This window comes from Ailuropoda melanoleuca, chromosome 14 (genome assembly GCF_002007445.2).
Source record: "Ailuropoda melanoleuca isolate Jingjing chromosome 14, ASM200744v2, whole genome shotgun sequence".
Taxonomy (NCBI): domain Eukaryota; kingdom Metazoa; phylum Chordata; class Mammalia; order Carnivora; family Ursidae; genus Ailuropoda; species Ailuropoda melanoleuca.
In genome coordinates, this window is record NC_048231.1 from 62,706,010 (window position 1) to 62,732,476 (window position 26,467).

Consider the following 26,467-nt stretch of genomic DNA (forward strand, 5'->3'; position numbering starts at 1 on the left):
TCCAGTTTCATTCTTTTGCACATAGCTGTCCAGTTTTCCCAACATCATTTATTGAAGAGACTATCTGTTCCCCGTTGTATATTCTTGCCTTCTTTGTCGCAGATTAATTGACCATATAATTGTGGGTTTATTTCTTAGCTCTCTATACTGTTCCATTGATCTCTCTGTCTGTTTTTGTGCCAACACCATACTGTTTTGATTACTATAGCTTTGTAATAGAATATGAAATCTGGGATTGTGATACCTCCAGCTTTGTTTTTTCTCCAGATTGCTTTGACTGTTCAGAGTCTTTTGTGGTTCCATACAAATTTTGGGATTATTTGTTCTAGTTCTGTGAAAAATGCTGTTGGTATTTTGATAGGGATTGCATTGAAACTGTAGATTTTTTTGGGCAGTATGGACATTTTAACAGTATTAATTCTTCCAGTGCATAAACACAGTATATGGTTCCATTTATTTGTGTCCTCTTCAATTTCTTTCATTAATGTCTTATAGTTTTCACAATACAGGTAGGTCTTTTACCTCCTTACATCAATCATGAATTAAACACCTTTCCTCTTTTTGGAAATATATGTAAACCTAAAGTACTTTTCTTTCTTCTGTTCCTCAGGATGCAAAAATTGAAGCTGAAGAATTTACTAGACAGCTGTATGTTGAACTCAAGTCTTCACCTCAGCCTCACCTAGTTCCTTTCCTTAAGGTAAAGTTATGTGTTACTTTGAAGAAATTATTTGGGTTAGATTACCTTAAAATAATTTTTAAAAATAATTGGAATCCTGAATATTTCAATATGATAGCTATGTGAAAATACTAACAGTGTAGGAGAAAGCTCTCAAATGTTGTATCTCTTAAGAATATTCATAGTCCATATTCTTTGGATTGGAACACTTTGGGAAAACAAAAGTAACATCTCACTTGTGACCATAACTTAAGGATTATATTGGTAATGCTTACATCTTCAAAGGCTTGACTTTTCCTTTAAAATAGGGCCTTGTGCTTTGACTCATATTCTCCCAGAAATAATAAATCAAACAGTGCCAAATTTGGTGAGAAAGCTGTTATTTTTAAAAATTGATTTGCACTGTTAGTAAGCATACTCTTTTCTAAGATTTATTGAATTAAATCGAATTTTGACATAGAACAGTAACTTTGATAACAGGAAACTATAAAAAATTATTTTTTTGTTTACTTAGAAGCTGAAGAGGAATCAAGTTGAAATTTTAAAAAAGTCATTAAAGAACTGGAATTATAGTGAACCACAGAGTCATCCCATAACTTTTGAAATAATGGAATGAGGAGTGGCCTTTAGAAATATTTGGTTTAGGGGCGCCTGGGTAGGGCAGTTGGTTGAATGTCCGACTCTTGGTTTCGGCTCAGGTCTTGATCTCAGGGTTGTGAGATCGAGCCCCATGTCGGGTTCAGTGTGTAACGTGCTCAAGATTCTCCCTCTGCCCCTCCTGCTCATGCTTGCTCTCTCATTTTCTCTTTCTCCCCCAAATACATAAATAAATACATCTTAAAAAAATTAAAAAGAACTGTTTGGTTTAATTGTCTAGAGGAGATGAGAGAGGTGTCACAGTGGAAGGCTCCTTTTGATTGCCTCATTAAAAAAGAGTGGCAAGGGAAATGGAGCACCACATTTTCAGAAGGATATTAAAATAATGGAAACTGTCACTAGGAGGGTGAGCACATTGATTAGGAGGGTGCCAATCATGTGATATAAAATGTGGCTAAAGAAATTGAGAATGTTTTAGCTAGAGGAGACTTGGTCTGGGGAAAGGGAGGTTGAAGGTTCAGCATAATACCTAATACCAAATGACTAGTGCCCTGTTTTTGGATAATCCTCTTGATTGAGAAATTAGAGGTGGTTCTTCCTCAGGTCCCTTTCAGTGCAAAAGTTCTTTGAGCTATAGGTTGTCTGCATGACCCTCACAACTCTTAAATTTATCTATATTTCATACTCACTGGAGACATTGTGGGGGAGAAGGGAGGAAATCAGTAGGTTCTTAATACGCATCGTATGCTTTGCTAGATACTTTACTTTTAATTTGCATTGTATGCACTTATTTTTCATATCAGTTTTTTAGACTACTAGGTGCTAGATATTATAGTATTTTCCATTTTAGAGATAAAACCTGTTTATATCAACTAATTTTTTATCAAACTTACAGGTCCAGAATTTTATCCTATCTGACTCTACTTGCTAGGTAACACTGTCTTTAAGTTACCAAATACTACACCATGAAGTTTTTGTCGTTTGTATGTATTTTCTAAGGACTTATTAAATCTTGTGATTGGTTTCTTGAGAATTTTTCCCCCCATTTTTGAGAGCTTTGAATGTTGCAGAGAGATGAGGGATTCAGCATTTAACCCCTGGCCAGCTGATCAAGAGATAATATAATATACATTTCTTATAATTGTCTCTTTGAGTCTAATTATTTTAACATTTGTTCCAAATGTGTTTTTCTCAGGATCCCTTCGTATTAGATTTCTAGCTTAAATTTAATCAAATCACTTCATTTGTCCATACATTTCCAAAGCAGCTGTTTTCCACCATTTTTAAAGTTTGGAAAAAGATTATGAGACTCTCCGCTTCTTACTTTCCTTTGTTACCATTATATACATATTTGAAAACCTTCAGAGAAGAGCTTCTCAATCCTTTTTAATAAAAAAAAAAGTAAAAGATGGAACTAAAAGGAAAGGAAAGGAAGAACAATGGACAATGGTTCTCATTTGCTTCTTAAATTTAGTCAGACTACCTTTATTTAAGTGTCACAATAAGGAAAACTTCAAACAGCCCTTGAGTTCATCAAAAGATAACCTCCTGTCTCCCTCCTTTTCTATTTTTTTCCCTTACTCAAAAACAAAAACAAACAAAACACCCAGGCATGAAAAGCAGAATGTTCTACTTTTTAGTTTGAACTGCCTTTACTCTTTCAGAAAGATACAAGGAGAGACCCAACTTAAAATCTCGTCAGACAATATTCTAGCTCAATTAAGGAAATTGACCTTGTTTGTATTAGTTTTATTTGTTGTTGTTGTTTTTTTTTAAGATTTTATTTATTTATTTGTCAGAGAGAGAGAGAGCACAAGCAGGGGGAGCAGCAGAAAGGAGAAGCAGGCTCCCCGCTGAGCAGGGAGCTCCATGCAGGACTCCATCCCAGGATGGCAGGCAGGCAGGCAGACACTTAACTGACTGAGACACCCAGGCGTCCCGTGTATGAGGTTTATTTTGATTTAAAAACTGTTTTTATGCAAAGTTGGAAAGTTATTTAACAAAAACTTTTTTTTTAAGATTATTGTCATATAAAGAAACTTACTGATACAAAAATTATTAGTGATCTATGGGGTATAAGTAAATACAAACACATATGACACAGTGTTTTATTTTACCAAATTGATCTTGAGGGATATAAGATAAATTTAATACTGAGATAATAATTTGTATTGAAAAATAAAGCATTTTTGGGCTTTAAATTGGTTGTATCCTGGATATTGGCAGTGTATAACTACCAAGTGACATCAGATTTCCTCCACTGAAATATCTGATGTTTTTGATTTATCTTATGTTGTAAAGCTATGATATACAAAGAAGTTCTGTTTTACTAGCAGCTGATTTGTTTAGTTATCAGGTTCTTTTTATTCCCGTTTCTAGAAAAGTGTGACTGCCTTACGACAACTCATGCCCAACTCCCAGAGCTTTATTCAACAGTGCGTTCAGCAGACCTCTAATGAGGTAGTCATTGCTACTTGTACTACCACAGCAACAACTTCTCCTGTGGTGACAACAACAGTTTGCTCAATCCAGTCTGAAAAACCTGTCGTCGTTTCCGGAGCAACAACACCCATTACTGTGTCAGTGCCAACTCTGAATCCACTTGCTGGTCCAGGGGGAGCAAAAACTGGAGTTGTGACACTTCATTCTGTGGGTCCAGCTGCTGTACCAGGAGGAACAACAGCTGGAACTGTTTTGCTTCAGACTCCAAAACCACTTGTGACATCTATACAGAACACAGTTACAGCAGTCTCGCTTCAACCTGAAAAGCCAGTTGTCTCCGGGGCAGCGGTCACGCTGGCCCTTCCATCAGTAACTTTCGGAGAAACTTCAGCAGCAGCTATCTGTCTTCCATCTGTGAAACCTGTTGTTACTTCTGCTGGGACCACATCTGACAAGGCCATCATTGCTCCAGTCCAAATCAAACTTGCACAGCCGGGCCCCATCCTCTCCCAGACAGCTGGGATTCCACAGGCAGTTAAAGTCAAACAACTAGTGAGTAACATTTCATTTTCTTTCTCAGTTTCTTCTTTTGAAAATTGCAAACATTCAGAAAACTGGCAAGGCTAGTAAAACGAACCCCTGAGTATCCTTGACTGAGTTTGAATAGTTCTTAACGTTTTATCACATTTGCTTAGTCTCTGCCCCTCTTTATTCACACACTCAAGCACACACACAAAACTTTCTCCTGAACCATTTCAGAGTTACTTGCAGAAGTTGTGACATTGTACCTCTAAGTACTATGTATCTCTTAAGGAAAAGGACTTTTTTTTTTAGCATAATGGCCACGTACTTATTATCACACTTGAAATTTAATATTGGTATAATTTTTTTTCCCAGTAGTCCCAACAGTGTCCTTTATGGCTAGTAAGTCCTTTTTTCTGATGTTGTTTCTGATAAAGAACTGTGTATTGGCATTACCGGTCATTTCTCTTTAGGCCCCAGCCTTTTGTAGTTGTTCATTCTGTTGTAATAGTTTTAAGTACCTAGACTAGTTGTTTTGCAGAATGTCCTTTGTTTTGTCTAATTGTTTCCTCAAGATTAGATTCAGACTAAATCTTTTGGGCAAGGTTATTACAGAGGTAATGTTATGGTAACATTTCTCAAGAAAAATGTGCTCAGGGGAGAGGGAAACAGTGGGGGAAGTAGATGAGTATGACGTTGTGTTTTTTCCTAAACTTGGTAGGTCGGGATGTTCTTAGATGAAAGAAATCTTAGCTGTTTATCAATTAGTGTTGTTAACCTTTGAAATAAAACCATCTGTCATTTTACCAGCAAAAATGGGTTTATTTGGGAATAGCGAAGAATTAGAATTCAGGACAAGCAAGATATGGCAAAACCATAGGTAGATGTAGAGAACAGAGAAGAATCCTTGTACAGAGGAAAGGCGGAAGTTTGAAAAGACTGTTACAAACAGAAGTCCACTGGAGTAAATCAGAGTGTAGTGGCTTCTTATTGGCTGAGTTGTGACAGTCTGTCATTGACTGGGCTATTGCTGGGCAAGGTGAAAATCTTTCTTCCTCCTGCAAAGGTAGTAAAGGATAGGCTTCTCCCTGTTGGGAATGCAAGGTATCTCTCTTCCTGTTGGGGTCTGCAATGATGACTAGTTATAGGGTTTGAGAGGTTCCCCTTTTGCCTCCTGACTCATTTTAATGAGGTTTCCCTTTATTTTCATAGTGTTTAGAACATTCTAGTTTATTCAGGACAGACTGTGAGGTTATTATTAACCTGCCGGAGATAGTACATGGTGAATTAATTAAAAATCACATTTCTTAATAAACTCACTTACCTTATACCATAACAGCTAGCTGTTCTTTTTAATTTTTGGTCATTGCCCTTGTTTTCTTTTATAAATTTTTATGTTAAAGGCTGTGTGTTGAATCTCCCTGTTTTAGTTTATTCTGCTTCTGGGAATAATAAAATCTAAGTAAACTTCCCAGCGTTGTTGTCTGATCAGGAGTAGAGGTTAATGTCTGTGGATGTTTGTCTTTGAGGCAGAGGTCAGCTGTGGGCAGAAGATGAAAGGGGGAGATTGGTTTGGATAGTCGTCAGACTCTTGGATAGGTAGGAAGTAATGTCATTTCCTGGGTGCTAATCATTTTTCATCCCTTCCTACCCTGAGTCGGATTTTCAAATAAAGAAATGTGCCTGCCTTGCAGAATTTCTCTTGGGTTGTCTGAATTTAATCTCAGAGATGAAACCTTTTTAGAAGCAGTGATTCTTAAGCATTAGTCTGAGCAGCCAGCTTTGGGAACCACTGAAACAGTAACTGCCTCAAGGAAAGGACTCTTTTTGGTAGCACTGAACAGAATTGAAATCCTTTTTATGGGTCATAAGTGATTCTTGAATCAGTGCGGATCTTTATTGAACACCTATACCATATTAGTTCCTGAAGTGAAATAACGCTTTATAGCTATATAGAGTTTTAAAAGCATGTCATGTATTAACTGTGGGTTTTATTTATTTTTTATTTTTATTTCTTTGTTTGTTTGTTTTTATTATGTTATGTTAGTCACCATACAGTACTTTGTTAGTTTTCGATGTAGTGTTCCATGGTTCATTGTTTGCATTTAACACCCAGTAGTCCTTGCAATACGTGCCCTCCTTAATACCCATCACCCGGCTAACCCATCCCCCCACCCCCTCCCCTCTGAAACCCTCAGTTTGTTTCTCCAAGTCCATAGTCTCTCATGGTTTGTCTCCCCCTCTGATTCCCCCCCTTCATTTTTCCCTTTGTTCTCCTAATGTCTTCCGTGCTATTCCTTATGTTCCACATATAAGTGAAACCGTATGATTATGTCTTTCTCTGCTTGACTTATTCTACTTAGCATAATCCCGTCTAGTTCCATCCATGTGATGCAAATGGTGGGTATTCATCCTTTCTGATGGCTGAGTAATATTCCATCGTATATATGGACCACATCTTTATCCATTCGTCTGTTGAAGGGCATCTCGGCTCCTTCCACAGTTTGGCTATTGTGGACAATGCTGCTGTGAACATTGGTGCATGTGTCCCTTCTTTTCACTACATCTGTATCTTTGGGGTAAATACCCAGTATTGCGATTGCTGGGTCATAGGGCAGCTCTTTTTTTAACTTTTTGAGAAACCTCCATACTGTTTTCCAAAGTGGCTGTACCAGCTTGCATAACTGGGTTTTAAAATAATTTCATGATGAAGAAAATGCAGGGAGAAAACTAAGAATCTGGAAACATTAACTGACCCATCCACTGGGACTCAACAAGTATTGGATCTCAAATTAAAACCGTGGGTCTTTCCCATTAAGATATGGTACTCATGGCAATAACTTCTAGGTTTCTAGAGTGTCCTGAAACAGGAAAACTGTGTAATAATACTGTGGCAGCATTTATGTTTTGTATATTTGACTTGTTATATGTTACAAGCAATTTCAATCAAGAAAAAATATAACAGATTTTTCAATGTGGGGAGCCTGGCTGGCTGAGTCCATGGACCATGGGACTTTTGATCTCAGGGTTGTGAGTTTGAGCCCCAGGTTGGGTGTAGAGATCTTAAAATAAAATTAAAAAGAAAAAGAAAAGAAAAGAAAAGAAATCTAATGGTAAATTTTAGAGATTTTTTTGACTTCCTACTTTCATTCTTATAAAAATGTGGAATAATTTAATTTTTCTTGTGAATTCTGTTTTCTTGTTTGGCCTTTGTTTTAATTTTACTCAACAAATTTGGTGTCAGTATTCATACCTTCCTATTTAAAATGTCCAACACCAGAGCAGCTAAACACTGAAGATGCACTGTAATTTGTTTTAGAAAACATTTTTACCTAGGGCACAGAACAAGCCATTCTGTGCGGTAATGCCACAGAGAGGATTGAACTAGGACATTCTTTCGAAGCAACTAATTTTGGAAATTAATATTACTAAAGTTTAGTATTACTCAAGTAATTTAAGAGTATCATCCGTGAGCCCATTATAAACCATAGTCCAATTTAGTCCCATTAGATAAGTGAGGAGGAAAATACTCAGGGTGCTAGAAACATAAAGTATTCAGTGCAGCTTATAAGAGATAAGGCAAATAATAATTTAAAATATGAGAATCTGTGGTTCACGCAACTCAGGATATAGTCTCCAAAAATGACCTGGAGAATATAAGTATGCCTGTTCAATGTTAGGTTTAAAATTTGTTTGTTTCTGGGTGGTTGGGTAGCTCAGTTGGTTAAGTGATTTTGGCCAGGTCATGATCTCAGGGTTGTAAGATTGAGCCCCTCACCCTCACCCTCACCCCTCAGGTTGGGCTCTGTGCTGGGTGTGGAGCCTGCTTGATATTCTCCCCCTCCCCCCGACCCTCCCACTCTGCTTGCTCACATCTGCATACTCTCTAAAAAAATTTTTCTTTTTTTTGTTTATTTCTTTTAATGATTGATCATGAATTTTAAAACCTCTTCTAAATGCTTTATCTGTTTCTAGCGTATACTAGCTTTACTGGAGAATTGTTTGGGTTTCCTGCCTTCTAGATGTTTTAAATATCACACTTTCAAGTTAGAAGAATCCTTTTACTCTCCCATTACAGAGTTTAGATTTTATAGAATTATTATTTTATGAAATAATACATTTTTATTCCAGATTAAAGAGGCCTTTCCCATTTATTTATTTTTTTTAAGATTTTATTTATTTGAGAGAGAGAGACACAGTGAGAGAGGGAACACAAGCAGGGGGAGTGGGAGAGGGAGAAGCAGGCTTCCCGCTGAGCGGGGAATCCGATGCGGGGCTCGATCCTAGGACCCTGTGATCATGACCTGAGCCGAAGGCAGACGTTTAATGACTGAGCCACCCAGGTGCCCCGATTTATTTTTTTATTTAGATTTGTTACTATATTTTATCTTTTCTATCTCATTGATTATTGTATGTTATCCTCTGGGGATCTGCTAGAGTTCTTATCAAATGAAATAACTGTAATTGTTCAGTTTCTCTAGATATAAGTTTTTCATTTTGTGCCAGTAGTTCATTGCTTTGTATATTTTGGTCCTCAAATGCTTGAATTGTTGAAATATGGACCTAATTGGTAGTCCCAGTGATTTCATCTGACAGTCTAGTTTTTATAAATGGTTAGTGTTGTTGGTTAATCTATCAATTCTGGCATAGTAGGTGTTCCATGATGTTATACGCTCCAACTAAATGTTAAGCTTAACGTTTTACCTTTCCTTAAAAGTTAATGAAAGAAAGTAGGTGAATTGTGTTATAGTCTACTGATGATGGGTAGATAGTAAGTAGAAGCTTTCAGTTTTGATGATTAAAAGTTTTTCTTAGGAAATTAGTGAAAAAACAGTTTTATTCATAGTTGAGCAAAAGCTAAATTTAATTTAAACTAAAGATTACCATTTAAATTAAATTTAAACTTAATTAGCAAAAGCTAATTTAATAGAGAAAAACTAAATTTTAATTTCAGTCTGATCATTTTTAGAATTAAATTTGATACATTTTAATAACAAATTCTACCACATAAAAATTAAACAATAAGCCTCTCAAATCCACAATATGTAAGAATAAAATTCATGAATGAGAAAGTTAATTCAAGATTCTCGGTTGGTATTTTTAGAAAAAAATGCTAATAATTTTAGAGAGTAAACTGAATGTTGTTATTCTTAGTAGTAATCGTATTTATGTATCAGTTGAATATCTTTAAAAAATATTTTATATGTAGAGAGGGCAGGAAGTTTTAGTATTATAGATATTTTCCTTATTTCAAGTATATATTTCCCTAAATGACTCTTACTTACATTTTTTCCTTAACAGAATTGTAGACATTTGATAAATAAGTGGCCAGGTATGTTCAGTCATTCTCCAAATATTAGGGTTTTGTGGATATAAGACAAAAACAAATTAGTGCATTAATAAATGCGGTAATTTTCTGTTTCATTATATTGAAGTAAAGCTGATCTCCTAAAATAAATTGATCCAGAATATTAGAAAAAATGTGTTGTTGCTATTGCATTACATTTTCTTCTGGTACCTAATTATTTTAAAGTAAGGGAAACCATTAAAGAATTTTCAACAAATATATTTTTATATGAAGTACTCTATGAAACTTAATTCTGCTGACTGACTCTGACTTCAGTTTTCACTGGACAAGAAGTATTTTCAAGATATAAATTTTAGTTTCTGAGTGTGCTGGTGGCCAGTATTTTTATTAGAGAACTTGAAGTAAAAATTGATCTTGTTTCTTTTTTCCCTACTCATTAATTACTTCATTGGCTCAAGTAGTTCACTCTGTTTCATATTGGACTGACCTAAGGATCCAGATTTAAGCAGTTTGTCTTTTTTTCTCTTTCTTTTTTTGCATTCTGTTAACAAGTAAGGGGAAAGGTAGAATTCAGTTGTTGATTATAATCCCACTTAAATAGGATTAAGGAAGGGTTTGGTGAAGAGAGAGATTGAATTCAGATAAGGCCTGCCGTGTATTTACCATACATAATTAGGGTTGCACAGAAAATTCTTCACACGCTATATTTAATCAGGGTTTACATAATAATAGTCAATATATAGATTCGTCAATGCTAGTTCATTTAAATTTACTTAAGGAATTTTATTTCTTCTAATTTGGTAATGTTACATTAGAATTGATGGACAAAAAACTATTTAGAGACAGTATTTACAGTATATATATAATCTTATTTTTGCCTTATTCAAGAAAATGTTCTATTATGGAGATTCTGAAACATAGTGTTGAAGTTTATAGTGAACACTTGTATACCAACCACCTAGATTCTGTTTACAATTACAATACTTGATTTATCGTGTATTTATCCAGCCTTCAATCATCTTAACTTCTTGATGCATTTCAAAGACTTCTTCCTGAATAATTAAAATGCATATTATTAATTACATTCAGTATTTCCATATTTACAGGTCAGGTTTTTTTTTTCTTTTTAGCTAAAATCTACATATAATGACATGCATAAATTTCAAATGTATCATTGTTGAAGTTTTGGCAGGTAGTACATACCTCTGTGTAACTCAAACCTCTTACCAGGATATAGAATGTTACCATCATATCTGGAAGTATCCTCCTGTCTCTAGTCCCCATCCCTACACCCTGAGAAGTAACAACTCTTCTGATAATTTTCTCCCACAGACTATTTTTGTTTGTTCTAGAATTTCATATAAATCAAATCATACAATAAGCACATTTAAAATTTTTAACAGAAATTTAGAGGTTCTCAATTTGAAGCAGCATTTACGGATTCCTATAAAAGCTGGTAGTATAATTAAGGATTCATCTGAGCACATTTTTAAAAGTGTTTAGAAGGCCCTTTAAATGAAAGAAACAGCATATTTTGTTTTTGTTTTTTTTTTTTAAGATTTTATTTATTTATTCGACAGAGATAGAGACAGCCAGCGAGAGAGGGAACACAAGCAGGGGGAGTGGGAGAGGAAGAAGCAGGCTCACAGCGGAGGAGCCTGATGTGGGGCTCGATCCCATAACGCCGGGATCACGCCTGAGCTGAAGGCAGACGCTTAACCACTGAGCCACCCAGGCGCCCCAGAAACAGCATATTTTGAAGTTTACCAAGGTTGAGTTTGAAATTGGGCATGGCAAAGTAGCTTTCTTTGTAGAATTTTACTGGAGTTCTATGTTAAGATTCTCAGGCTGGATGAGGGTGTATAGAAGTGATGGCATTTAGTGATGTATGCCGTCGTCCCAGAAGATAAGGAAATAGTGGTACATGAACCACATGTCGGCTGTTCCTGAGAAATAGTTGGCAACTAACATGTATTTCCTGACTATAACTGTGTAGCTTTTGTTTAGTTGGGGTCCTCTGTTTTCTAGAACTCAACCTACCGAGTGCATGCAATGTTATATAGAAATTAGAGGAGATAATACCCTTGATTCCAATCACTGTGTGTATATGTGCTACTTGAGTTATTTATAGATAAGAATTTGATTGCTGTGTATTTATGAACATTGGAGTAGGTGATGGTTGAAATACAGGGAAAGCAAAGTGTAAAGGATGGGGGTGCCTGGGTGGCTCAATTGGTTAAGTGCCAGACTCTTGATTTCGGCTCAAGTCATAATCTCAGGGTCCTGAGATAAGCTCCATCAGCCTCCGTGCTTAGCGCTTAGCGAGGAGTCTGCTTGAGAGTCTTTCCCTCTGCCCCTCCCCCTGCTCGCACGTGTGCTCTCTCTCTCTCTCTCTCAAATAAAATCTTTAAAAAAAATAAGTGTAAGGGATGTTCTCATCTACTTGTTTGATCCATACTTGTGTTTCTTTTCGTCCTTTTTCATGAAATTTAAGAATAGATCTTGTCCGATATCCCAGACCATAATGTAAAAAAAACCTAAGTAATATAGTGTAGCACTAGACCTGTATTTCAAACCACTAGAACATTATTTTATGTTAACATCAAAATAAAACATAAGAATTTGACACGTCGAGAGAAAAGGCTAAGGTATGTACTATTTATTGGTTTTCCTGCCTAGTTGCTTTTTGGATGGAAATTAAATAAAGGACTTAAGTTTTTAAAAATATAATAGCTCGCTCTTTTGCTTTCCAAGTAGGAGTAAATACCTCTTAGGGTGACTTTCCATCTCTCTATGATAATTTCAGTCTCCATAAGATGCCTAATATGTGGTTTTAAGTGGTAGTTTCTTTGAAAGAACAGTAATGAATGCACTTCTACTTTCTCATTCATTGTACTTTATTTTGTTCAGCAAGTGTGCAGGAGTATTCTACACATATGCCGCCCCAAGTGTTATAGTCATTAAGATGAGGAATGATGGGGATCCAGGATTGTTAAATCCCAGCTCAGAACTTTGTGACATATATATATATATATATATATATAAATATCACATATCATATACCTTTATATATTTAGTATATGTATGTTCATAATATATATAAATATGATTTATAAAGTCATGGTTATATATGTGTATTTTTTTCAAAGTTTTCTCTATTTAAGTAATCACTACACCAAGGTGGGGCTCAAGCTCACAACCCCAAAATCAAGAGTCACTTACTCCATCACTGAGCCAGCCAGGTGCACCTGTATAGTTTTATAACAAGCGTATTTGTCTTCCTCCACATGTATGATCTTGACCCCAGTTGGGCTGTAGGCAGGGCAAGGCACACCCGGGATCTTACAGGTGGACACTGAGGCTTGCTTTCCCCAACTTGTTCTTGCCAGGGCTGCACATTGGTGCTGAGGTCCCATGGGGCCTACCCCTGTCCGCAGCCCTTTCCCCCCACTCTTTATAGCTGAGGGTGCATACAGCCAGGCTTTGTAGAGCCTGTGTCCACATCAGGGGCAGGCCTTTGGGCTTTTATATGAATACCTATCAGGATGGTATGAAGACTAACTCATAAACACTTCTCTGATATTTTATTACTGTTTTTCACAATTAAAATGCTGGAAAAGAATACTTAATAAAGGATATTAAGAAATGAAATGTGAATAGGGAGATAAGCCAGAATTGTTAGAGGAGTGTTTCTGTTGAATTTCAGTCTGAATGCATAAATGTGACTCTGAATGTATATTATTTTGTAAAATTTATTGTTTTTCTAATATTCTCATCTGTAGTTATTTGAAAATTCAACATTATATTTCTAATTATAACTGTAGCTTATGCTAACCATAAAAAAGCAAATAATATAGATATCTCTAAAGTATATATGAAGTATATAATAAATACACAAAATAGAAAGCAAAGTTACCCTGTAGTAGAATCCTAGGAAATAATCACTGTTTACAGATTATTTTTTGACTTACAGACCTTTATCTATACATACACATAAAAAAAATTTTTTTGAAGTACAGTTGGTATACAATATATTAGTATCAACAAACAATATAGTAATGTTCAACATTTAAATACATTAGGAAGTGATTCCACACTAAACCTAGCTGTCATCTGTCGTCATACAAAGTTATTAAAATATTATTAACTGTATTCCCTATACTATATATTGTATTCACATGTCTTAATTTGTAATTGGAAGTTTGTGACTTGTTTCACTTAGCACATAATACCCTCTTAGGTCCATCCATGTTGTTGCAAATGGCAAGATTTCATTCTTTTTGTAGCTGAGTACTATTCCACTGTATGTATACCGTATCTTCTTTTATCTGTTTATCCATCAAAATATTACTTTGTAGAATATAAATCTGATCCCTCGTACTTTACAATACAACTCAATTTATAATCTCAACTTATGGAAATACATCGTTATTTTCAAGAGTTCTTTCTGTCTTTCAAGAGTTTCTTTTTATAGAATGATGGCAGTTTAATTATTACAACTTGTATTTCTTCTGTGGGCATTAGTTCCCATGGGATTCTTTACTGGGACATTTTGAGTTTCTTTTGAGTTACTTTTGTTTAGTAATATACACTAAATTTTATATTTTATTTGCAAAAAAATTAGAAAATAGAATAAATTCTATCCCCAAAATTCTTTTCAGAAGTCTTTCTCCTGACTTGTTTATATTAGCCATATCTGAGTTTAAGGATTTTTAAGTAATTCACTATCAAAAGCGGACTCAAGTATACATGGTGACTTTTTCTTTTTTGAAGTGAAAAAAATGAAGCTCTGCTATTTTGACTTTTCTTCTTCTTTGTAGCTAAAAATAAGGCCCTACGATTAGTTTAATTTCTTTTCCTTTGTCCCCAGCCCTTGCCCTCTGGATTTCTTGAACTGTTCTCTTGGAGAATGCCCTAGCATTATTGTTTTCCAGAGACCTGTAAAAAGCAACCCATTAAAAGCCTTTATCTTTTAGAGATATGTTTTGAATATTTAGGGGTAAAAAGATATACCTGGGATTTTTTTTAAAAAAATGAGAGTGGTGAGAAAATGAGTGGGTAGGGATATGGATAAAACAGAATTGGTAAAGAATTAATCATTGTTGAAGCTGGGTAATAATGGAATAGGTGGTTTCATTTCGTATGTGTTTGAAATTTTCCTTAAGTTAAAAAATGAAAATAGGATCCAAATGGAGATTTAAGTTGGGCAGTATATAATGCAAATTTGAATTCTACTCTAAAAATAAAATATATTGCTTAATAGTCATGTTTTTCACTATTGAGCAAGATAATTTTGTGACATACAAATATACATTTTAAGTAGACTTTGTTATCCTAATGTAAAGGTATAGTTACAGTTACGTGAGCACAGTCATTTGTTCTGTCACAACTGAAAGCTTGTTCTTTTCTAAAGCATGTTTAGTTGAATGAGTGTATTAATAGTTCTCATTGTTTCAGGTAGTCCAGCAGCCTTCAGGAGGTGTTGCAAAACAAGTGACCACACTTTCCCATTCCTCAGCATTGACCATTCAGAAATCTGGACAGAAGAAGATGCCAGTGAGCACTGCGATACCTACCAGTCAGTTTCCTCCAGGTAGACCCCGATCCATCCCTGCCCCATCACACTGGGTTTGGAATATGATGGGGTTTTGTATTATTCTCTCTTTTTTATTGTTATATTAAGAGAAGATAGTCTTTGAAATAGGACCTAGGAGGGAGGACTGAAAAATAACTATTTAGTACATTCTTTGTACATACATAGCTACTTTTTAGGGATATGTGTTGCTTTAGAATAAAAGAAGCAGCTGCTCATGGTATTTTGTAATTAGATAGAATAACCTATTTGTAAATAAAGCACTTTTTAACTTACAAATTTGCTTTAACTTTATTTCTTTTTAAAATGTACTTCTTTTTCTAAGTTTGGAAATCATTCTTACATGTAAAAAGTTAGAGATTTCATGTATTTTTTAAATCCACAAATATAAATGACATATTATTAACATTTATCACCTGTCACTTTCTCTGCATGTTTTTGTAATGCTGGTAATTCTGTAGACCGTTTGAAGACTATATAAAAAGAAATGGAGAGGTCTTGATTTTATAAGATGATTGCTTGTGCAGCGAATAAAGTGATTGTCGTTTTTGAATTTAAACATAGTTTTAGGACAGCTTGAAATTTTCTTTGATTATTCTGTGTATACTAAAAGCTGTTATTCTGCATTTTTCCTAATATGGCATAGTTTTTTTTTTTTAATTCATTTTTCTTTCTTCTTTTCTTTGTATAGCGTCCGTTCTAAAGCAAATTACCCTGCCAGGAAATAAAATTCTATCACTCCAAGCATCTCCTATTCAGAAAAATAAAGTAAAAGAGAATGGAACAACATCCTTCAGGTAAAGAAAATAAATAATTAAAATTCGGTCTGGTTAAAGGAAATAGTTAAAATTTGGTCTGGTTAAAAAGAAGAGATGACAGAATAATACTTATAAAATATATGGATGCCTTTTTAAAAAGCTGACAATACTTCATTGAGTATAATTTATAAACAAGTGTGCAAATCTTAAGTGTATAGTTCAATGAATTTTGATAAACATATATCCCTGTATAATCAAGATACTGAACATATCCTTCACCTTCATGCTGCTTTCAAATCAATTACTTCTGACCCCTGCCTCCAGCAGCTGCTATTCTTATGTCCATCACCATAGATCATTTTTTGTCTATTCTTGAACTTCACATAAATGAAAAATCACATTAACCTTTTTGCATCTTTTTTCTCTCTGCATGTTTTTGAGATTCATCCATATCATTTTGAATATTAGAAGATTGTTCTTTCGTATTGGTGAGAAGTATTCTTTGTATAAATGTAAATCTCTTTATCCCTTTTCCTGTTGATGGACATTGGGTCGTTTCTGATTTTTGACGATAATATGTAAAGCTGCTATAAACATTAATATACAGATTTTTATGTGAACATAGGTTTTCATTTCTTTGTAGTAAATATCTAGGAATATGATGCTGGATCACTAGGTATGTATGTGTTTAACTGTTTAAGAAACTACCAAACTGCTTACCAAAGGAACTGTACCATCTTGCATTTCTACCAGCAATTAAGAGTTCATTTGCTTTTCAACTTTGTCAGCTCTTGATATTGTCAATTCTTTTGATTTTTACCATTCTAATAAGTGTATTGTGGTTATTTTTGTGGTTTTAATTTGCATTTCCCTAATGACTAAAGATGATGAGCATCTGTTCTTGTATTTATTTGCTATCCATATACCTTCCTGGATGAAGTGCGTGTTAAAATACTTTGCCCAATTTTTCTTATTGAGTTATTTGTTTTCTTATGGCTGAATTTTTAGCGTTTTTTATGTATCCAACATCCAAGTCTTTTGCCATGGTAATGATTTGGGAATAATTTCTTTGTAGTGTGTTGTTATTCTCTCACCAGTGGAAGTATCTTATCTTCTGTGTTCTTGAACAGTTAATCATACTTATTTTAAAGTCCATGCCTAGTATTGCTAATATCCATGTTAACTGTAAGTCTCTTTCTTTTACCTGGCTTTTTTGTCCTGTTTCTTGGTGTCCGCTTAGTAATTTTTTTTGAGTCAATGTCAGATATGTTTAAAAAATAATTATAGGAGTTTTGGATTAGTTACCTCCAGAAAGAGAATTTACCTAATTTTCTGTTTGGCAGTAGAGGAGCAGATTGCCTCAATATAGTCAGTAATTGAGCTGGTTCAAAGCTAGGTTGTAATCTTTCCAAGATTCTCTGTCCCTTTGGTTCTCCTGGCTCCAGGATATAGTCCCTGAGGAGTTTCAACTAAGAGTTAGGGTACTTTTCTCTTTGCTGGATTCTGAACCCCAATTTTTATTTCCTCAGTGTTTCAAGAGTGCTTAAAACTCACCCTACTTTTGTGATTGTTGTAAACTGTCTTAATTTTTCATTCATCTTCCATTTTAAAAAAATTTTTGGAAAATACACAACATAAAATTCACCATCATAGCCATTTTTAAGTGGCATTAAGTACCATTCATGTTGTTATGCAACCATCACCACCATCTATCTCCAGAACTCTTTTCATTGTATAAAATGAAACTCTATACCTTTTAAACAATTAGTCCTTATTTTTCCCTTCCCCCCAGCCCCTGGCAACCAACATTCTACTTACTTTTCTGTCTTTGTGATTTTGACTACAGCAGTCTCATGTAAGTGGAATTACACAGTATTTGTCTTTTTGTGACTGGCTTATTCCACTTAGAATAATGTCTTCAGGGGTTCATCCACGTTGTAGCATAAGTCAGAATTTCCTTCCTTTTTAAGACTGAATTATATTCTGTTGTATATCCACTCATCTGTCAATGGACACTTGAGTGTCTTCCACGTTTTAACTATTGTGAACAATGATGCTATCAATATGGGCATACAAATATCTTCACGTCTGTTTTCAGTCCTTTTGGTTATATATCCAGAAATGGAGTTAAAGGATCATATGGTATCTATTTTACTATTTTTTATTTTTTGAGGATCTGCCATGCTATTTTCCACGGCAGTTGTACCATTTTACATTCCCATCGACAGTGCACAGGAGTTCAGATTTCTCCTCATTCTTGCCAACACTTGTTATTTTCTGGTTTTGTTCTCTTTGATAATAGTCTTCAGAAGAGATGTAAAGTGGTATTTCTTTGTGGTTTTGATTTGCATTTCCGTAATGATTAGTGGTGTTGAGCATCTTTTCATGTGCTTATTATTGCTTTTGTATATCTTCTTTGGATAATTTTCAATTCAAGTACTTTGCCCATTTTATAGTCAGATTTTTTTGGTTATTGAGTTTTATATATCCTGTATATTTCTCCCTTATTGGATGTATGATTTGCAAATGTTTTCCTCTGCAGATTGCTTTTTTACTCTGAAGTTAATGTCTTTTGAAGCAAAAAAATTCAAAATTTTTTGTGAAATCCAGTTTGTTTAATACCCTTTTGTTGCTTGTGCCTTTGGTGTCATATGCAAGAAATTATTGCCAAACCCAATGTCATAAAGCTTTTGTCCTGTTTTCTTCTAAGAGTTTTATAGTTTTAGGTCCTATATTTTTTTATCCTTTCTGGTTATTGATCCTTTTTTAGTTAATTTTTGTATATGGGATTAGGTAAAGGTCCATCATCATCCCATTTGAATGTGGATTCCAGTTTCTTCAGCACTTAGTATTGCTAAAAATACTATCTGTTCCTCACTGAAAGGTCTTGGCACCCTTGTCAAAAATCATTTGACCATATATGTAAGGGTTTATTTATGTCTTCTCTGTTCTATTTCATTTGGTTATATGTCAGTCTTTATATTAGTAGCACACTATCTTGATTACTGTAGCATTGTAGTCAATTTTGATATCAGGGTCTTCCATCTTTGTTCCTTTTCAAGATTGTTTGGCTATTCAGGGTCCCTTGAGATTCCATATGAATTTTAAGTTGGGTTTTTCTATTTTTGCAAAAAATGACACTGGGATTTTGATAGAGATTGCATTACATCTGTGGATTGCTCTGGGTAACATTGACTTCTTAGTAATATAAGCCTTCCAATCCATGAATATGGGGTGTGTTTCTATTCATTTATGTCTTCTTTAATTTCTTTCAACAACATTTTGTAGTTTTCATTGTGCAAGTCTTTTGGCTTCTTGGTTAAATTTATTCCTAAGTATTTTGTCCTTGTTGATGCTATTGTAAATGTAATTTCTTATTTCCTTCACAAATTGCCCATTGTTAATGTATAGAAATGTAACTGATTTTTTTGTGTAGACTTTGTATCCTGCCAGTTTATTCAATGCGTTTATTAATTCTAACTTATTGTGGGATCTTTAGGGTTTTCTAACACGTGGGATCATATTGTTTATGAATAGAGATAATTTTACCTCTTCCTTTCCAATTTGGATTCTTTTATTTCTTTTTCTTGCGTAATTGCTCTGGCTAGAACTTCCAGTACCATGTTGCATAGAAGAGGCCAAAGTTAACATCTTTATCTTGTTCTTGATCTTAGAGGAAAAGCTTTCAGTCTTTCATCATTGAATATGGTTTTCACTATGGGTTTTCTATATATTGTTTTATTATGTTGAAATACTTTCCTTCCATTCCTGGTTTTTTGAATGTTTTTATCATGAAAAGGTGTTAAATTTTGTAGAATTATTTCTCAGCATCACTCAAGATGATCAGTGGCTTTTTCCTCTTTTCTGTTAATCTGTATTAAATTGATCAGTTTTGTATGTTGAACCATCTTTGTACTCCAGGAATAAATCCCACTTAGTCTTGGTGTATGATCCTTTAATGTGCTGTCGAATTCAGTTTGTTGGTGCTTTGTTGAGGAATTTTGTGTCATTGTTCATAAGGGATATCGGTCTATCATTTTCTTTCTTTTAAATTTTTTTAATTTTTTAATTTGTAAAAAAAATATTCATTTGAGAGAGAGACAGAGTGTGTGGGCAGGTGAGGGGCAGAGGGAGAGGAAGAGCCAGTTTTAAGCAGAGTCTGTGCTGAGCGCAGAGCCCAACACTGGGCTTGATCTCACGACCCTGAGATCATGACCTGAACTGAAACCAAGAGTCCGACGTTTAACTGACTATGTCACCCAGGTGCCCCTCCTCTTTTTTTTCATGCCTTTTTAAAAAGTAGGTTCTACACCCAGTGTGGAGCTTGAACTCAATCCCAAGATCAAGGTCACATGCTGTACCAACCGAGTCAGATAGACACACCAATCTGGTTTCCTTATGGTATTTTTGTCTGGCTTTGGTATCATGGTAATGCTGGCTTCATAGAATGGGTTAGGAAATATCTTCTCCTCTTTAGTTTTTTGGGAAAGTTTTAGAGGATTTGATATTAGTTCTCCTTTAAATGTTTGGTCTAATTGGCAGTGAAGCCACAGCTTTTATTTGTTGGGAGATTTTTTTATTCCTGATTCAGTCTCCTTAGTTATTGATCTATTTAGATTTTCTTTGTGATTAAGTCTTGGTAGGTTTTGCGTTTCTAGGAATTTGTCCATCTCATCTAGGTTATTCTATTTTTTTGCATACAGTTTTCTTAGAACTCTCTAATAATTTTTATTTCTGCAGTAGTGGTAGTGATGTCTCTACTTTCTTTTCAGATTTTAATTTGAGTCTTCTCTTTTTATTATTAGTCTAGCTGAAGGTTTGTTTATTTTTCTATCTTTTCAAATACCAACTTTGGGGTTTATTTTCCTTATTGTTTTTCTATTCTCTTTTGTTTGTTTCTGCTCTAATTTTTATTTTTCCTTTCTTATGCTGCTTTGGGTTTAGATTGTCCTTTAGTTTTCTAGTTCATGAAGTTGTAAAATTATTTTATTTGTGTGAGATCTTTCTTGTTTTTTGGTTTTTGGGTTTTTTTTTTTTTTTACTTGAGAGAGAGAGAGAGAGAGAGAGTGCTCGCACACACAAGCCAGGGGTAGGGAGAGCAGAGGGAGAGGTCAGAAGCAGGCTCTTTGCTGAGCAGGGAGCCTGACACAAGGCTCAATCCCAGGACCCTGGAATCATGACCTGAGCCAAAGGCAGATGCTTTACTGACTAAGCCACCCAGGCACCCCTCTTGTTTTTTAATGTAGTTATTTATAGCTATAAATTTCCTTGGCACTTCTTCGCAGCTTCCTATAAAGTTTGGTATGTTGTGTTTTCATTTTCATTATCTAAGTCTTTTCTAATTTCTCTTTGGATTTCTTCTCTGATCTGTTGATTATTGAAGAGTGTGTCTAATTTCCATAAATCTGTTAATTTGGCAGTTTTATTTTCTGCTGTGGATTCTGAGTTCATCCCACTGTTATCAGAGAAGCTATGTGATCTTTTTAAATCTACTTAGATTTCGTTTGTGACCCAACATATGGTCTACCCTGGAAAATGTCTCATGTGCCCTTGAAGAATATATATGCTTTTGTTCAGATAGCATATTCTGTACATGTATGTTAGATTTAGTTGGCTTATTGCAGGTTTTGTTTATATGGATGACATTAGTATCTATTCAGGAGTGAAAGATAGGCTGCCTGGGTGGCTCAGTCAGTTAAATAAGTGACCAACTCCTTACGTCATGATCAAGCCCCGAGTTAGGCTTCATGCTCGGCGGGGAGTCTGCTTGAGATTCTCTCCCTCTCCGTCTGCCCTCCCCACCGTGCGCACATGTGCTTGCTCTCTCTTTCCCCCCTCTCTCTCAAATAAATAAATAAATCTTAAAAAAAAAAAAGTGAAAGACAAAGCTTTACACTCTAGCCCACCTTCTAGGGTGATGCTGATAGATTAACCAACTCTTCAGTATGATTTTTTTTTCTCAACATGTTGCTAATCCATTTAACCAGTATTTGTTGTCTGCTTTGTGCTAGTCATTGTGTTATCATTCTGGTCTTACTCCATCTTGTCTATTAGGAGTGTCAAGAGGCATTTCTCAGTTATTCAGAAATCAAGGTATCTTCAGTCTTAGATATTCTTTTGACTTATCAGTTTAGAGGCTTATTTAAAAGGTAATAACTTAGCAGTTATTGTCATTTCAGTAATATTTATTCAAACTTACAGCGTACCAGGTACCGTGCTAATAAGATAAGTTCTGTAACATCCACTTTTCCCAATACCATATTGAGGGAGACACTGCCATCTATGTGATGAGTTGTTTTTCTCTCTCTGCTTTCAAGTTTCTCTGTCTTTTGAAAGTTTGATTATGTGTCTCAGTGCGGGTTTCTTTGAGATGACCTTGCGTGGGTGTTTTTTTAGCTTCTTGGATGTTTAAGTTGATGTTATTCCTCAAATTTGGGATGTGTTTAGCCATTATTTCTTTAAATATTCTCTGCCCCTTTCTTCACCTTCTGACCCCATAATACATGTGTTTGACCATCTGGTGGTTTCCCACCAGTCCTTATAGGTTCTGTTCACTCTTCTTCAATCTTTTTTCTGTCTGCTCCTCATTCTCAATAATATCCATTTTCCCTATCTTCAAGTTCATGGATTCTTTATTTGCCTTCCCTAATCTGCCTTTGAACCTTTCTGTGAATTTTTCCTTTTTAGTTATTGTGCTTTTCAGCTTCTGAATTTCTTTTTGGTTTCTTTTTTATTTCTTTCTTTCTTTCTTTCTTTCTTTCTTTCTTTCTTTCTTTCTTTCTTTCTTTCTGTCTGTCTGTCTTTTTTATTTATTTGAGAGAGAGAGAACACAAATAGGTGGAGAGGGAGAAGCAGACTCCCAGCTGAGCAGGGAGTCTGACATGGGGCTCGATCCCAGGACCCTGAGATCATGACCTGAGCCGATGTCGATGCTTAACCCACTGAGCCACCCAGGTGCTCCTTAGGTTTTCTCTTTATTGTTATTTCCATTTTGGTCATACATCCTTTTCTTTACTCTCCTCATATCTTCCTTTTGAACATCTTTAAAACAGTTGTTTTAAAGTCTTTGTCTAATACATCTATTGCTGGGTCTTTTTCAGGGATAGTTTCTGTGGATTATTTTTTCCTTTTAATAGGTCATACTTTCATGTTTCTTTGTATGTCTCACAATTTTCTGTTGAAAATTGGACATTTGAATCTAATAATGTGGCATCTCTGGAAATCACATTCTTCCCATTTCCTAGGGCTTGCTGTCTTTTGTTTGTGTGTGTGTGTGTGTGTGTGTGTTTTGTTTTTGTTGTAGGATCAACTTGAGGTATAAACTTTAGATCTTAGATTGTTTTTAGCTTTTTATTTTCCCAGGGTATGTCTGGTCTTTATCATTTCCCTTGTATATGCAGTTGCCTTTGTTGAATATCCTAATCTTTCATATCTGGCTTCCAAAAGAGGAAAATAAGGGGATGGGGGAAAGTGGGACTGACCCTTTAAATGCCTTAGAAGTCACTTTGGCTAGAGGACGAGGGCCTTGCAACAGGGGCAGGAGTAGCAACAAATGGCCACCCACCTCATAGTCTGCACCTCTGAGATCAGAAGCAACAATAAGTGATCTGAGCACATATTCCTGATGTTTGGAGGACAGTTCCCCTCCCCACCCAGTTGCCACAAGCTGCGTACAGACAGCTCTAATACATGTGCATAGCTGTTTGCCTCAGGGCTGGAGCTCAGGGATGGGTAGCCCTTGCCAGACTAACAGCTGAAATTGATGAAAAACCCAGTTTATCTTACAAGCCTTCCCCTGGAAGTTGGAAGCCTTCAAAAGATTCAAAAGTTCCAAAATAGTTACACCAGACAGATTACTGATGCTCTTCTGCTGTCTCCCAGAATCCTTCTCAGAGTGCTCTTCGTAAGCTTTTTGCTTGGCTTCTTTGCCTTTTCTTTTGCAGAGCTTCAATGTTCAGTGCTTGGATGAAAATTCATCATACATTGTCAAGTCTGCTTCTTTGTGCCTCAGTTCTTTTATAGGATCATGGCCTATACCCCGAACATTGGCAGCCTCAGAAACCTTGAACTCTAACTTTCTGTCTCTCCATCATCATGAGATTGTCTAATGCTCTCTTGGCTTTTCTACTTCTTAGTAGTTGCCCTCTCCATGGCTTTATTTTTTTTTTCTTTTTCCTTTTTTAAGATTTTTTTTATTTATTTACCAGAGAGAGAGAGAGAGCGCGACCACACAAGCAGGGGGAATGGCAGGCAGAGGGAGAAGCAGGCTCCCTGCTGAGCAAGGAGCCCAATGCGGGACTCAATCCCAGGACCCTGGGATCATGACCTGAGCCAAAGGCAGACGCTTAACCGACTGAGTCATCCAGGTGTCCCCTCTCTGTGGCTTCTTAGTGTCTTCTTCCACATCAAGAATTTGCACATGCCCAAAGGAAAAACAACATGGAGAAAACTGGGTTTCCAACGGTGAGGTTCTCTTCTCTTGGGACTGTGGCTCCTCAAGACCTGGTTTCCTCGGCACTTCTCTGCCTTCAAAGAAACTTTAAAAAATGTTTTGGCTTTGTTAGTTTTTCTTAATCAGAACAATTGTCTGTTGTAAGTGACAGTCTACAACTAAGCAGAAGTTCTAATATAATTCTTTATACTTTTCTGTATTGCCAATATTTATTGGAGTTAGTGTTTTCAGTACACTTTATAGTATATTTTGATGAACAGAAGCTCTTCATTTTAAAGTAGTTGTATTTTTTAAGAAAGTAGTTGAATTTAGCAATTTCTTATATGAATTGCTTATGAGGTCTTATCCTCCTTGGTATCATAAAGATAGTCTCCTCTATACTGTTCTAAAAGTTTTGAAATTTTACTTTTTGTATTTAAATCTTGTTCAACAGGGTTTAATTTTCTTATGATGTAGTGTAGGGATCTTAATTCACTCTTTCCCATAGGCATAATCATTTGTTCCAGCAGCTTTAATGAAGACTCTGTCTTTCCTCAGTGATCTGTAGCATCTCCTATGTCATGTCTAGGGTCTTGTCTAGGCTATCTATTATTTTTAGTTTATCTTTTCATCCCTGTTTTATCTTATTGGTTAATTTGTTCATTTCCAGTAGCATGCTTCTCAATTTACTGTAGCTTCAAAATAAGTTTTAAGTCTGTTAAGGCATCTTCTTTACCTACTTCTCCTTTATTTCTTCTCTGTACTTCACTTTCATAACCCACCCTTCCACTGTTCTTGGCTATTCTTGGGATTTGGCTGTTCCATAAAAATTTAAGTATTAGTTAAATTCCACCAAAAATGTCTGCTGGAATTCAAATTGGCATAACATTGAACCCACTGTCCTTGAGCTGATTTCTTTGTAATTTGAGCCTTCTATGTATAAAAGTGATTTATATCTTCATTTATGCATGCCTTCTTTAACATCTTTCAATAAAGTGATATAATTTTATCTATACAGGTTGTACACAATTTATGTATTTATCTGTTGGATTTATTCCTAGGTTACCTTTTTATTGCTATTCTAAATATTTTTGGTGATTGCCTTTTCTGTTACTACTGTATAGAAACACACATTGCTTTTTTCTTTAATCCTATGCTAATTGGCTTGTTAGGATCATATTTCTGATAATTTTTAGATTCCTTAGGTTATTTATATAGACAATGATGTCAGGAGTGATAGAATTAGGGTAGAATTATGGATTGACTTTTTTTTTTCTTTCAGCACTTTAAAAATGTCATTCCATGGTTTTCTGGTATCCGTGTATGTGTTCACTTTCAAAAGTGAAACATATAAGGAAAAGTCACCCTGAGAGTTAAACTACAGTGAAATAGCAGCACATTTGAAACCCCAGTGACTACAAACATTGGATGATCAAATATTCAATGTTAAAAATTATTATTGTTATTATTTTTTTTAAAGATTTTATTTATTTGACAGAGAGAGCACAAGCAGGGGGAACAGCAGAGGGAGAGGGAGAAGCAGGCTCCCCGCTGAGCAGGGAGCCCAACGCGGGGCTCGATTGCAGGACCCTGGGATCACGACCAGAGTCGAAGGCAGACACTTAACCATCTGAGCCACACAGGCTCAGTGTTAAATGTTAAAATTTATTATTTTAAATTATGTTAAATTATTATATTAAAAACTATTATAAAATAGGGGCGCCTGGGTGGCACAGCAGTTAGGCATCTGCCTTCGGCTCAGGGCGTGATCCCGGCGTTATGGGATCAAGCCCCACATCAGGCTCCTCCGCTATGAGCCTGCTTCTTCCTCTCCCACTCCCCCTGCTTGTGTTCCCTCTCTTGCTGGCTGTCTCTCTCTCTCTGTCGAATAAATAAATAAAATCTTTTAAAAAAAAACTATTATAAAATAGAAATAAAATGTGGAATCACAAAAATGAGCAGGGAAAAATTTTCTGTTAAAAAATGAATACCATGATTTGAAAAAGGACATTTAGAAGTGAAAAATGTAGGGGCGCCTGGGTGGCTCAGTCAGTTGAGCATCAGGCTCTTGATTTTTGGCTCAGGTCATGATCTCAGGGTCTTGAGATCAAGTCCTGCACTGGGCTCCATGCTGGGC

General features: G+C 35.5%; 1 protein-coding gene across 1 annotated transcript in view; it reads left to right on the plus strand.

The window, feature by feature from the left end:
• Nucleotides 1–26,467, plus strand: part of TAF4B (TATA-box binding protein associated factor 4b) — a 126,506-nt gene that overhangs the window by 21,865 nt on the left and 78,174 nt on the right. Inside the window, exons 6-9 of the mRNA XM_019796608.2 lie at nucleotides 611–700; nucleotides 3,656–4,270; nucleotides 15,006–15,141; nucleotides 15,833–15,938. Of these exons, the coding sequence (XP_019652167.2) occupies nucleotides 611–700; nucleotides 3,656–4,270; nucleotides 15,006–15,141; nucleotides 15,833–15,938 (947 nt within the window). The remainder of the gene's footprint in view (nucleotides 1–610; nucleotides 701–3,655; nucleotides 4,271–15,005; nucleotides 15,142–15,832; nucleotides 15,939–26,467) is intronic.